General features: G+C 42.4%; 1 protein-coding gene across 4 annotated transcripts in view; it reads right to left on the bottom strand.

Moving 5' to 3' along the window:
* The window catches only part of OCA2 (OCA2 melanosomal transmembrane protein), a 665,305-nt gene that overhangs the window by 324,358 nt on the left and 325,878 nt on the right, over positions 1-15,069 (bottom strand). For all 4 annotated transcript variants that reach the window (XM_073541479.1, XM_073541480.1, XM_073541481.1 and 1 more), the window contains 2 exons: positions 12,066-12,123; positions 2,852-2,924 (listed from right to left, as the gene is read on the bottom strand). In XM_073541479.1, the coding sequence (XP_073397580.1) occupies positions 2,852-2,924; positions 12,066-12,123 (131 nt within the window). The remainder of the gene's footprint in view (positions 1-2,851; positions 2,925-12,065; positions 12,124-15,069) is intronic.

The following is a 15,069-nucleotide window of genomic DNA, read 5'->3' as shown; positions in this document are numbered from 1 at the left end:
CAAAATGCCGAGCAGAAACTTAGCTTTAGAGGAGCAGGAATTCAGACTGGTCTCCAAGGATCCCACAGAGAAATCACCCGCAGGGCAGAAGGGCGTCGGCAGCCTTATATCCAGTCAGTAACTCCACTCAGCCAGTCATCATCATCAGCCTCAGGTGTTTGATAATCAGGCTCACTACCTTTCTTTACCAGAAGAGGGAGTTCCTCGGGCCTCAGTAATGAAGGGGAAAATGAACTCACAACAGACACAGCAGTGATGCCTTTAACGGCTGTAATGTGCTGTACAATAAGCAATACAGCAGTGTTGCCGCGATGAATAAGCAACTGTCGCTGATTGGTCGCAGCTAACTGCCACGACCAATCAGCAAGGCAGGATTTCCATTACAGACAGACAGAATTAGACAATTATATAGTGTGTGTGTATATATATATATATTATGAATATGAGAGAGAGAGATGTGCTCCTGTAAGGTCACTGCTACCTCGACAATAACCCATGAAAGTCTATTAGCTGTCACCACGAATCAATTAAACAGGCCAGTTTGACATCTTGCAGGTAAGTGCATGGCTTTAGGGTGCAGTTTACAGAACAAAAGAAACAGAACTATTCTATTTTATATTTAATCTAGAACAATGGGCAGTGTTTATAAAAAATACACAAAATATTTTACTATGGAACAAAACAATACAACATATATAATTACATAAAATGAATTAACAGAGAAACTTACTGACATGATCTCAGTGTGGGTTGGACCCTCACGCTTGGTGTTCATGTCTGGAACCAGTGCTGGTGGACCTGCACTTCTGGGGTTAAATGTTATGATCTCAGTGCAGGCTCTTACCTGCACACATGGAGCTTATTATGGTGGCCTCTCCTTGGTTCTGGGAAAGCTTTTTATAGCCTCAGGAAGCTCCTATCCCCGTCAGTTATACTTTCACCCTTGGAAGAGTGTGTTGACCCCTGAGTGTGTTTGTGCTGTGTTCTTGTTTGCCTGATACTTTAGTTTCGACTCGGTCTGTTCTCTGGATACTGCTTATTGGATTCTGCTTGGTACCTTCCATGTCTGTTTGACTTTGACCGCTGCCTGGCCCTGACTATCCATTCTGTCTCATCCCTGGTACTTTACTGCTATATCTGTGTATGACCCCCATTTGTCTGACCTGAGCATTCCTGTAGTTGTGTTCTGCCAATCTCTGGCAGCAAGACGCTAAGCCCCGCCCCTTGCAGTCACATGACCGTAGGTCCTTCACTGCTTGCTAACTTCAGCGTCTCCAGATCCTGTTTGCCTGAGCTTCCTGGCCGTATCTGACCCCTGGCCCCCCTGCACTGTGGGGGAGTCCATGCTCAGCAGTGGCTGCATGCCAGCGCTGACAGGACCGTGACACTTACTACACTGGTCACAGAGATGGCTCAGCATAGTGGATGGAAGCAACCTGATTGAAAACATAGGTAAAAGTGGATTCTGCCTACAGAGCGATGTATCTTCTGGCATAGAACCAAGATCATAAATTGCCTTGATGTTTTATCAGCATCTAAGTTACACCCACACACCTTCCCTTGATGATTCATAACAGGGCTGGTCATGGAACGTGGCTTCAGTTTCAGAAAATTATGATATACCCAAAATTCACAATATTTTCAATCCTGATGGTCACAGGAGTTAGAGATAGCAGTCATTTTTTTATCGGGATTTTACCTTTCCATAAATGGGAAACATGGCATTGCTGTTGTCAACAACCTTCGCACTATTGATTTGTGTCACAGCTATGAAAATATATGCATATTCTTCCCCTATTCCCCTTCCCATGAAGATGAAAATGTATGTCCCATCGATATTGGATCTTCACAAACCTCAATATTCATAACGTTCCACTGGTATCCTAGTGTCTAATTGCAGATGTCCCATTTCCTCTGAAGGGAACAAAAGTTCTCTCTAACAGTGTTAGATGTGTTACTTCTCTGCCTCTTAAATCTACAAATCCTAGTCTTGGTGGCTGTACCCACAATAAATGTGATGCCTTAATTATTTGGTCCACTGCAGGCACTCCCAGCCTCAAAAGAGGATTTTAATAAGCTTTGTCACTTCCCAACCATACCTAATGTCCTCACTTCCCTATGTTAAATAAGTGGTTCTAGTTCAAGTAGGCTCTTAGATTACCATTTCTTACTCCTTGAGAGAGTCTACGTGAGGGAGAATGGCGATTAATGCCCTGTCCCTGAAGATTGTGTTATGGATTTTAATGTTTTCTATGATTGGGGGGGGGGGGGGATTCTTTTATTTTCTTTTTCTTGTTACCGACATTCCTTCCAAATGGTCACCTTAGACATTGGATCTCTGGTGCCTAATAGCAAATATAGCCCTGTGTGAAAGATAATTCAACACTTCATCTTTCTTACAATGAAATCCACTATAATTGTTGCTGATTTTGGTGCGGTTTTTCCACTTGGCAACTTACCCCTAGACCTGCAGTGCTTATGCATATACTGTGATATAGTGGAGCGCTCACCAAAATAAGTGTCAAATTTTCTTTAAAAGGTTATTGATACATTTGAATAAAACATTGTTTTTTGGTACTTTAACAAATGTTCTTCTGGAGAGAGAAGGAATGGAAAAAAAATGTTTAGTTTTCATATACAGTATTTCAATACATAATAGCATTTGGATTTGATCCAGATGAGGAGCAGTTTTTGTAAAATAATATACCACTTTTAAATTAATTCTGCAGAGGGGGATCTCAGTGAGAAAATGAATATCTTTGTGTCACACTTTTGGCAGCTGTAGAGCCATTAAGTATCACCTTAAATTAAACTGCATGATGAGAGAAAATCGCAAGTGACAAAAGGATACTGTAGCTTTCCAGAGATGACAGGGCCAACATCTGCCAAGGGCTGCTTTTATCAGAGTAAGTGCTAAATAATATCTGCAGCAATATGAAAAACATGTAATTAACAAATTATTTGTGCACAGAAAATTAATTTTCATCAGAATAATCACCACAGCATAATCATAAGTTCTCCACTCATCAACATTGTAAATGGGCATTATAAACTATGAAAACAAACCATTTCCTCTTCTAATGTATCATTGCTACTTAGCTTGCACATAGAGCCATCACTGTTGGCAATACACACAAAAATTATATTTTTCAGCTTAAATTAGTTGCCCAGCTTAGACCTAGCCTATTCTGTAGCCTACTCATAATATAGAAATACTGTGAATCATTGACCTCATTTACATGGGAGCTTGTACATTTTTTACCAATTTTTTCTATACTCATGCTGAAATATACCCATTGTCACCATGGTAACTCACACGATCTCAGCAGTGTGCTGCTCATTGCATTTGTCACTCTGCCCCTCTCCATATCACCTCACTTCGTTACCTCATACTGCTATTCCAGCTCTGCTGCATCTTCCTCTGTCTCTACCTGGCTATAGCAAGGCATGACGAGATCCTGCAGGAATTTAACCCTGCTGTGTCCTACAGGGTTTGGCTTTGCTACCCAATCCCCTGTCAGCAGGTTATATATTAGGCAGCTTCTTACCCTATTCCCTTCTTCAGCCTAATTTCCAAGTTACTGTCTCTCTACAGCAAATCAGTTTAAGTGCCATTTTGTCTCGTCACTAGAGATGGGCGAACCTGAACAGTAAAGCTAGGCACTCTCACCGAACACCTACTGTTCGTGCACGGACACCGAACACGGACTTCACCAGGAAGTCTGTGTTACTGTTGAAGTTTGGTTGCCTGAACACCGGGTGTTTGTTGTGCTGTCACTTGAATGGGGGGCCCGAACATCCAGTGTTTGCCACGCTGTCAGGGTTCATAACTGAGCTTATTGTGGGGATAAACCGCCTTGGTCCCAGATGTTTGATCTCCTGTATCTGGTGCAAAAATAAATCCTCCACTCCAATCAGGGAGAAGCAAGCCGTACCAAGCACACCACGTTAACTTGCTGAAACCATGGCGAGACAGGGATCTGGGAGAAGCACCATGCCTAGGGGCCAGTCCTGCAGCCAGGGTAGAAGAGGTCAGTGGCAAAGGCACTGTCACCGGCTCAGACACAACAGTGCCGTGAGCGGCTTCAGCAGAACTGGGACTTGTTTACAGAGCTACCAGGTTGTTTGCAGGTTGTGGAGCATGAAATCCTGACTGAACAACATGTGAGGGTGAATTAGAAGCCGTATCGGATTTCCGAAGCCTGCCGTGAGGTGATCTCCCAATAGGGGAAGAGAATGTTGAGCCTAGGCATTATCAAGGAGTCAAAGAGTGGTTGGTCCAGCCCTATTGTCCTTTTGCTGAAGCCCAGTGGAGAGTGGCGCTTCTGTAATGATTACAGGAAGCTGAATGAGGAGTCTAAATTTGATGCGTATCCAATGCCTTGGGTGGATGAGCTCATTGAGATCTTAGGGTTGGCCAGATACATCACCACCATGGACCTAATGAAGGGGTACTGGCAAATTATCCTGTCCCCAAGTGCCAATGAGAAGATAGCCTTCTCTATACCTAATGGATGCTAGAATGCCGTTTGGGCTACAAGGAGCCCCAGATACCTTCCAGAGGGCTATGGACCGGATCCCAGCCCCTCACAGGAAGTACACCGCTGTTTATTTGGACGACATCATGATTTTTAACCTGGAGTGAGGAAATCATCTGCAAAAGGTCCAGGCGGTACTGGATGCACTGAGGAAGGCAGGGATTACCATAAACCGAAAGAAGTGTGCCCCCAGGAAAGAAGAGGCAAAATACTTGCGCTACATTGTAGGAAGGGGTGAAATAAAGCCGCAAACAGACATAGTGGAGTCAATTCAAAAGTGGCCACAGCATTCCTGGGCATTGTGGGACATTAGCGCTGCTTTATCGCAAACTTCACCAATGTAGCCGCCTCTCTGACAGACCTCCTTAAAGGGACAAAATCGACAATCTTCAAATCTTCCTCTGAAGCCGAGATGGCATTCCAAGAGTTGAAGCTCATCCTGTGCAGACAGCCAGTTTTGGTAGCACCAGATTTCACTCTAGAATTTGTGCTCCAAAAAGATGCTTCCGAAGACCGGTTAAGAGCTGTGCTGCCCCAGGTAATAGGTATGGAACTGGGTGTTCGTCGCCATCTGTGTAAGAAACTCTCCTCCTGTGAGAAGAACTATGCCATCATGGAGAAAAATTGACCATCAAATGGGCGATTGACACCCTGAGGTACTTCCTGCTAGGCTGTAAGTTGAGGCCAATATCAGATCATGCACCTTTGAGATGGATGAGGGAGAGGAAGAGGAAGAATGCACGAGTGACTAGATGGTTTTTAGCACTGCAGGATTTTAATTTTCATGTCAAGCACAGGCCAGGGAAGCTGCATGGGAATGCAGATGCCCTGTCCAGACTCCCCTGCTTAACCAGTGAAGGTGCCAAAATCCCCGGCTTTGGGCAGGGAGGGGATATGTGACATGTGGTGTTCACATTTATGCAGTCAGTACACTGAAGGAGGTCAGTGATTGACCGAAACAAAATTAAAAATCATTTTGTTTCCACTTCACCCAAAGTTGAGTGCCAAGTCTTTTCTATTACTATATCGGTTTGGGTACCTTCTTGTGCACCACTATTACGGTTGTGCCACAGTTATTGCTCTCATTGATGACACAAGGATGTCATTTGTGTGTCATCAGTGTGCATGTGTGTGGGGCAATTTGCAGCCCCTGCTGCTACCGGAAACACCAACGTCTGAAAAAGCTCTTCGTGAACTCAATCCTTTACCAAAGCTTTGGCCGACTTTTGCCAATTTTTAGGAAAAAGTTCTCGGGAATCCGAATGTGTAATGTTCGTGTCGAATTTGCGATTGTGAACATTTTCCAAACAAGTTCGCTCATCTCTATTCAGTAGCGCCATAGCATGCAAAAATGAAATATATGAAATTTAAAATGTAATTTCTGCTCTACAAAATTAGAAAAATTGAGAATACTTAAGGCATAAATTGGTGAATAAGGAGATTCTTGTTGCTGGGAACCTGCCTGTGTGAATCTGCTCTTGGGCTAAAGTTTATATTTACCGTATATGGGAAGGTAGGATCCTGCTGTGATTAAAAACACCTGGGGCTGAGGGGTGGAGCGCTCAGAGAGCCTATGTATACAAATATCAAAAGACTGACCTTCAGTTCCAAACAGAAAACAGGCGAGAACAGGTGCTTACTAAGGGCCCCGTCACACATAGCGATCTCGCTAGCGTGGTCGCTGCTGAGTCACAAGTTTTGTGACGCAACAGCGATCTTACCAGCGAGATCGCTGTGACACCTATCAGCGACCAGCCCCCCTGCCGGTATCACTGATTGCTGTTGGAAAGCCCTGGACATTTCTTTGATCGATTTCTCCCGCTGGCCAGCACACATCGCTGCGTGACAGGCAAGAGACCAGCGATCAGCTGGTAACTAAGGTAAATGCAGGGTTTCTAAGCACCGGGCGATGCTTAGAAACCCGATGTGTACCTTAGTTACCAGCGCGCTGATGCAGGGAGCATGTAACTAAGGTACACATCGGGTTTCTAAGAGACGCAAGTCACTCTTCCTTTTATGTGTTGCCACTTTTTGTAATTGCAAGCTTTGTGATTGGTTTGCAACCTGTATATATTTTTCTAGGCATCTTGTTTTTATTTACCTATGACTAAGGGTGCCTTTGTGCACCAGAAACGCGTCAGGCGTTTTTTGCATTTTAATATGGCATATTAGCCTAATAAAGTTTTTTTTCCATTTATGCCGGTGTGCCGAACGAACTTTCTTCTTCTTGTGGACCCTGGGGTATAGTTTGGCCTAGGCCAAAATAAACCCACAGTATATTCTGGCCCTGAGGGGTATAAACTGGCCTAGGCCAATTTATACCCTGGGGTATAGTTTGTGCTAGGCCAGAATATACCCGGGTATATTCTGGGCGGGGGTTAATCTAGCCTGTTACATCGGGCAGCTCTCAGACATAAAGCATATTTCTAACTTATGATCATTTAAAGGGATCTTGATGGAAGAAGTTACCCTTCTTAACTAATTACAGGGCTGTATGTCTCATTAAATGCTGATTTCTAGCAACCCAATGTTAGGAGAATGTTGCTAGCTTAATTATAAAATCAAGCTTGCTGATGCAGATTCTTATTTTGTTGACTAGAAGGGCAGGCGTGCAATGCCTGGCGGTCACCCTGCATTTTGGCATGCACAGTGATCTGCCTATGTGCCACAGTTCTAATACCACATTGTGCAGGCCTGAAGTGCTTACCACTGTAGACACGCTGCATTGCTGTGTTATAGTGCTGAGTCTTGATTTATTGGCAGTTAAAAGTCACTCTACATATGTGCCATTGCTAGCTGACTGAGCTTTTCTGTGACTCTTCAAAATGATTTACCCCAGAATTCTGCAGTAATTGCTTTGATGAAATAGGGCCAAAGTTCTTGCCTTTCTCAGTAGTCAGACTTGCTAGAATATGCAGCAAAGCAAGATTAAATTGCTAATTTTAAGATTATGCTGGCAACTTTTCCTTAACATTGGGGTTGCTAGGAATCAACATTTAATGACAAATGAAGAACTGTAATTAGTTGCTGTAAAAGGGATAAATCCTACTGTAAGGATCTCTTTAATCTATAATTTTAGAAAATAATGAAAATTAACAAGTCACGATGGTTAATTTTGAAAAGTTCTAACAAAAAAAATTGGTACATGAAAATGTTTTGCTAGTGGTGGCTTTTAGCTGTGGTAGCATGATTATTACATTGTATGGATATGTAAATATATGCAGCAAGAATTTTATACTTGTAACGGGTTCTTCATTCTATACTGAAAAATGCATTTGAGCTCCAAATGAGGAAAAAAAAGGGATTTCTTTCATAACCGCATATCTAGTAAAAAAAAAAAGTGTTGACTTTCTGCATCTCATATTGAACGCTCAGACATTAGACATCATTCTCTTCCCAAGACTAGTAGAACTGGAATTTGTTGCTCACACATCTTACCTCCACACAATGCACTATTGTTGTGCAAAGACCCTCAGAGTTTTTTTTTTTTTTTTTTAAGATTCAGAATCTGACAAAAAAAAAAAAAACAATTTTGCAACTAGAAGAATAACCAGTGTAACATGGTGCCGTATAAGGACAACATACATCACCACAAGAAGTGCCTACAGCTCCATAATATAGACTGCTAGTGCTCTAGGGAAAGTTTAATGAATTGGCCAGTCACATATGGATCTTGCCATTCTAATCCATATGCATATGTCACTGATGAAGTCTATCGAGTGCTGTGTTTGGTGATCACCATTGCTTATGGTCAACGGGAGCATGTGCCAACTTTTACAGGCAAGAATCTTGCATACAGCAATTCCTTCATACTTCTTGATGGTTGAGGTCTCAATGCACACAGAGATCATCAACTGTATAGTGCACCCAAGTCAAACTATGGCCCTAGTGTATTCTATGTACAAATTCACTGTGGGGGGTAGAATATTGAATTTTGGTGACTGTTGTTGGCATCATGCTTTATTATCTGTATTATTTATTAATTCAAGGTTTTTTTTATACTGTATTACATATTTAAATAAGGTAGTTGGGCAATATTCTTTTTACTGCTCTTACATAGCATACAATATTATTCCAGTAGGCCCCATTTGTGATTATGCGTAAATGTTATTCTAAGATCTATTCATTAATATTTACTTTGTTCAGGGGACAAGCCCTTTAAGTTGGTTTCCATAGGAAAAGTTTCAGCATTATATTTAAGGAAAAACGTCCTCAATTGTTGATTTTTTAAAGAATAATTATCAAGGTTGGCCCTTGGCTTTGTCCAAGTTTTTCATTTTGGACCTCAGTGGATTTGAGTTTGACATCGCTGGCCTAGTGGATAGGCAATACTTTTTTGAAACGGAAATACCCCTTTAAAGGCTGGGTTTACACATGACATAATTTATATACAGTTGAAATATACAAGATAAGGACCAAACTGTCACGCAAAATTTCCATATATTATTTTGGAATTCCAAATTTATATAATCCAACTGCACCCAAAATTCTTCAACAAACATCGAATATGTGGACATGGATGAATGTTTGACAGGGACAGTTTTCTTCTTTTCAGAAGGATCTTGATTATGCAAATAGTTGTAGGAGATTGGAATAAAAATATATATGTTAACTTTCTAGAAACAGTTAACCCTTTCGCGCCTGAGCCTGTTTTTGCCTTCGTGACCAGGCCAATTTTTTCAATTCTGACCAGTGTCACTTTATGAGGCCATAACTCTAGAACGCTTCAACGGATCCTGCTGATTCTGACATTGTTTTCTCATGACATATTGTACTTCAGGATAGTGGTAAAATTTCTTAGATATGAACTGCACTTATATGTTAAAAAAATCGAAATTTGGCAAAAATGTTGAAAATTTTGCAATTTTCAAACTTTTAATTTTTATGCCCTTAAATCAGAGAGTGATATCACACAAAATAGTTAATAAATAACATTTCCCACATGTCTACTTTACATCTGCACAATTTTGGAAACATAATTTTTTTTTTTTTGGAAGTTATAAGGGTTAAAAGTTGACCAGCGATTTCTCATTTTTACAACAAAATTTACAACACCATTTTTTTTAGGGACCACCTCACATTTGAAGTGAGTTTGGGGGGTCAATATGACAGAAAATACCCAAAAGTGACACCATTCTAAAAACTGCACCTCTCAATGTACGCAAAACCATATTCAAGAAGTTTATTAACCCTTCAGGTGCTTCACATGAATGAATGGAATGCGGAAGGAAAAAATAAACATTTAACTTTTTTTCCACAAACATTTTACTTCAGAACCATTTTTTTTATTTTCACAAGTGTAAAAAAACAGAAAATGAACCACCAACTTTTTTGTGCAATTTCTCCCAAATACGCCGATACCCCGTATGTGGGGCTAAACCACTGTTTGAGCACACGGCAGAGCTCAGAAAGGAAGGAGTGCCGTTTGACTTTTTCAATGCAGAATTGGCTGGAATTGAGATAGGATGCCATGTCGCATTTGGAGAGCCCCTAATGTGCCTAAACAGTGGAAACCCCCACAAGTGACCCCATTTTGGAAACTAGACCCCTTAAAGAACTTATCTAGATGTGTCGTGAGCACTTTGAACCCCCAAGTGCTTCACAGAAGTTTATAACGTAGAGCCATGAAAATAAAAAATCATTTTTGTTCCACAAACATGATCTTTTAGCCCCCAATTTTTTATTTTCACAAGGGTAACAGGAGAAATTGGACCCCAAAAGTTGTTGTTGAATTTGTCCTGAGTACACTGGTACCCCATATGTGGAAGAAAACTACTGTTTGGGCACACAGTGGGGATCGGAAGGGAAGTAGTGACGTTTTGGAATGCAGACTTAGATGGAATGGTCTGCGGGTGTCATGTTGCGTTTGCAGAGCCCCTGATGTGCCTAAACAGTGGAAATCCTCCACAAGTGACCCCTTTTTGGAAACTAGACCCCCCAAGGAACTTATCTAGATGTGTGGTGAGCACTTTGAACCCCCAAGTGTTTCACTAAAGTTTATAATGTAGAGCCGTGAAAATAAAAAAATCATTTTTTTTCCACAAAAATGATCTTTTAGCTCCCAATTTTTATTTTCACAAGGGTAACAGGAGAAATTGGACCCTAAGAGTTGTTGTCCAATTTGTCCTGAGTACGCTGGTACCCCACATGTGGGGGGGACCACTGTTTGGGCACACGGTGGGGCTCGGAAGGGAAGTAGTGAAGTTCTGGAATGCAGACTTTGATGGAATGGTCTGCGGGCATCATATTGCATTTACAGAGCCCCTGATGTACCTAAACAGTGGAAACCCCCAATTCGAATTCCAACCCTAATCCCAACACACCCCTAACCCTAGCCCTAACCCTAGCCCTAACCCTAGCCCTAGCCCTAGCCCTAACCCTAGCCCTAGCCCTAGCCCTAACCCTAGCCCTAACCCTAACCCTAGCCCTAACCCTAACCCTAGCCTGCCTACCTGCTTTTTTTTTCTTTACTTTTTTTTTATTTTTGTGTTTTTTATTTTTTGTATTTTTGACTCATAGTAACGCCACTTCTCCTCTGATCTCACACTGGCAGATGATCAGAGGAGAAGCAGCGTTACTATGTGACAAGATCGCTGCCCGGCACATAGTAATGCCACTTCTCCTCTGATCTCACACTGACAGATGATCAGAGGAGAAGCAGCGTTACTTTGTGACAAGATCGCTGCCTGACACAGCTGTGCCAGGCAGCGATCAGCTGTGCCAGGCAGCGATCTAGTCACACTGTAACGCTGCTTCACCTCTGCTCATCTGTCAGCATGAGCTCAGAGGAGAAGTCGCGTTATAATGAGGGAGATCGCCGGGAAACAAGCAGCTTTCCCAGCGAGCTCTCTCATTGGCTGCTGTGACGCGACGTCATCAGGACCTGAACCAATCAGGTCTCGATGACGTCGGGGGTCCCAGCATGCATTGTGCACCGGGATCCCCGCGTTATAAGGTATGAGGGGGTCCCGGGGGGCACAAAACCGCCGACAGTAGATAAACATCGGCGCTGCACAAAGCCCAGCAAGCGCCAACGTTTATCTACTGTGGGCGGTCGGGAAGAGGTTAATGGGACTGAGCTGCAATATCAGACCTAGCACATGTAACAGAGTAGCTCTGTTTCTAGAAGAAAAAAAAACCTGACTGATGAGAAGTGAAGCATATCCCAACAGTTATTTTCGCAATTGGTGCACAGAGATTAGAAAAATGCTCTAAAATAGTACGAAGCATTCACCAGTAATTATTTTGCTTTGATTTTATTGAAAGCCTTTCTAGGAAGTAAGGTATGCAGTAAATAAAAGACCTTTGAGAATGGTGTTCATTTAAATGACTCAAGAAAATGCAAAATTGGAATGTTAGAAGAGATTCCTAAAACCTCACAGGAAACATTTAAGAGTAAAGCAATCCACTACCATTACACCAGGAGACTAGGGCAAATGAGCTGTCAGCTGTAATTTCAAATCCACAGTCTCAAACTGCACAAAGGTGCTTTAGGCCATGAGTAATGTTTGCAGATGAGACACTCACCGAACAGGCAACAACAATAATGAAGAGTCCAGTAATCTTTAGATTTTTCAAGAAACACCTTAGAGGGGAAAATAAATAAACAGTATGGAAAGTGTCAGTAATTAGAGAGAAAATAGTGATATCACCAATAGTTGTATTTTTACAAACATAAAAAGTTCTGAACTATCCATGCAGTGACTTTTACTAGAAGGGAAAAATATAGGCCATTATACCACTGAATACAGCAATAGCTTATTTAATGCATATAGCCACACATCTAGGATTATTCACACTATATGTTTGGAAGCATATTAACATACAGTTGAAACCAGCAGTTTATGTACACTATATAAAAAGACCCATATACATGTTTTTCTCAATATCTGACATGAAATCAGAATAAACCTTTGCCGTTTTAGGTTAATTAGGATTACCATAATTATGAATATTTTCCAAATGCCAGAATAATGAGAGAGAGAATGTTTTAAGGCATTTTAATTACTTACGGCAAAGTCAAAAGTTTACACACACTAAGATTACTATGCCTTTAACCCCTTCATGACCCAGCCTATTTTGACCTGGACATTTTTGGCAATTCTGACCAGTGTCCCTTTATGAGGTAATAACTCAGGAACGCTTCAATGGATCCTAGCAATTCTGAGTTTGTTTTTTCGTGACATATTGGGCTTCATGTTAGTGGTAAATTTAGGTCAATAATTTTTGCATTTATTTGTGAAAATGGAAATTTGGCAAAAATTTTGAAAATTTCGCAATTTTCACATTTTGAATTTTTATTCCGTTAAACCAGAGAGTTATGTGACACAAAATAGTTAATAAATAACATTTCCCACATGTCTACTCATCAGCACAATTTTGGAAACAAATTTTTTTTTGTTAGGAAGTTATAAGGGTTAAAAGTGGACCAGCGATTTCTCATTTTTACAACAAAATTTGCAAAATCATTTTTTTTTCTTTAAGGGACCACCTCACAATTGAAGTCACTTTGAGGGGTCTATATGGCAGAAAATAACCAAAAGTGACACCATTCTAAAAACTGCACCCCTCAAGCTACTCAAAACTACATTCAAGAAGATTATTAACCCTTCAGGTGCTTCACAGCAGCTAAAGCAATGTGGAAGGAAAAAATGGACATTTTAATTTTTCCAACAAAAATTTTCTTTTAGCATCATTTTTTTCATTTACACATGGGTAACAGGATAAATTGGATCATAAAATTTGTTGGGCAATTTCTCATGAGTACACAGATACCTCATGTGTGGTTATAAACCACTGTTTGGGCGCATGGCAGGGCCCGGAAGGGAAGGAGCACCATTTGACTTTTTGAATGGAAAAATGCTGGAATATTTAGCGGTTGCCATGTCGAGTTTGGAGAATCCCTGTGTGCCTAAACATTGGCGCCCCCCCACAAGTGACCCCATTTTGGAAACTAGACCCTCCAACAAACTTATCTAGATGTATAGTGAGCACTTTGAACCCCCAGGTGCTTCACAAATTGATCCGTAAAAAAAAGGGACTTTTTCACAAAATTTTTCTTTTAGCCTCCAATTGTTAGCGGACACCATGTAGTGTGTGACGTATGCTGTGATAACAAAATAGATTACGTCCGAGAGTGGACCCTCTGGATCACGGCACTGGAGCTCCCAGGGGTGAGTGCGCCAGGTGGTGCCGACCCCTATACAGGGGCCGCTAGGGGCAGACCCTCAGAAGACAGATACCGCGACTGCTAGAACCAAGAGGGGCGGCTCGAAGGACTGAGTGGAGGGTGCCGGACTGAGAACTGGAGTATAACACTGGGCACTGGAGTACAGGATGGAGACACGGAATGCGGGACGGAGACAAGAAGCACAGGACTGGGCAGTGGAGTGTAGGACTGGGCAAAGGAGCACAGGACGGAGGCACAGAGTACAGGAGGAAGACACGGAATACAGGAGGAAGACACGGAGTACAGGACTGGGCAGAGGAGTGTAGGACTGGGCACTGGAGCACAGGACAGAGGCACGGAGTACCGGAGGAAGGCACGGAGTACAGGAGGGGCAGAGGAGTGTAAGGAGTGAGAAGGGGAGGAACCCCTAAACACCCAGGCCAGGATACCGTACGGGAAGTCCACACGATAATCAGGCGTCTCCACCATGTTGGAGACGCCTGACATACCCTGCAGAAGTCGGCTGATTGGGCGCTCAGACCGCTGGGCGGCGCTGCAGGGTTAAAGGATCTGCAGAGCGCGCGCCCGCGGCCTAAGGCGCCCGCAGGAAGCCGGCACAAGCTGGACGGAGAAGAAGGAAGAGGAGGCGGGCACAGAGCGGCGCGGCGAGCGCAGGTAAGTAAAGGCAGCGGCGGGCCCCGCTGTTGCTGGGACGGCGGCGGCTACCGCCGCCGACGTGACAGTGTTTGGAGAGCCCCTGTGTACCTAAACATTGGAGCTCCCCCACAAATGACCCCATTTTGGAAACTAGACACCCAAAGGAGCTTATCTAGATGTGTAGAGAGCACTTTGAACCCCCAAGTGCTTCACAGAAGTTTAAAACGCAGAGCCATGAAAATAAAAAATATTTTTTCTTCCTCAAAAATGGTTTTTAGCCCGCTATTTTTTATTTTCACAAGGCTAACAGGAGAAATTGGACCACAAAAGTTATTGTGCAATTTGTCCTGAGTACTCCGATACCCCATGTGTTGGGGGGAACCACTTTTTAGGCGCATGGGAGAGCTCAGAAAGGAAGGAGCGTGATTTTGGAATGCAGACTGATGGAATGTTCTGTGGGCATCATGTTGTGTTTGCAGAGCCCCTGATGTGCCTAAACAGTGGAAACCCCCCACAAGTGACCCAGTTTTGGAAAATAGACCCCCCAAGGAGTTTATCTAGATGTGTAGTGAGCACTTTGAACCCCCAAGTGCTTCACAGAAGTTTATAACGCAGAGCCATGAAAATAAAAAAATCATTTTTTTTCCTCAAAAATTATTTTTTAGCCCGCTATTTTTTATTTTCACAAGGGTAACAGGATAAATT

The sequence above is a fragment of the Dendrobates tinctorius genome, unplaced genomic scaffold (assembly GCF_039654945.1).
Source record: "Dendrobates tinctorius isolate UK_male_01 unplaced genomic scaffold, ASM3965494v1 ptg000121l, whole genome shotgun sequence".
Classification (NCBI taxonomy): Eukaryota; Metazoa; Chordata; class Amphibia; order Anura; family Dendrobatidae; genus Dendrobates; species Dendrobates tinctorius.
The sequence above is the reverse complement of the archived record's forward strand: the minus strand, read 5'-3'. Positions and strand labels throughout refer to the sequence as shown.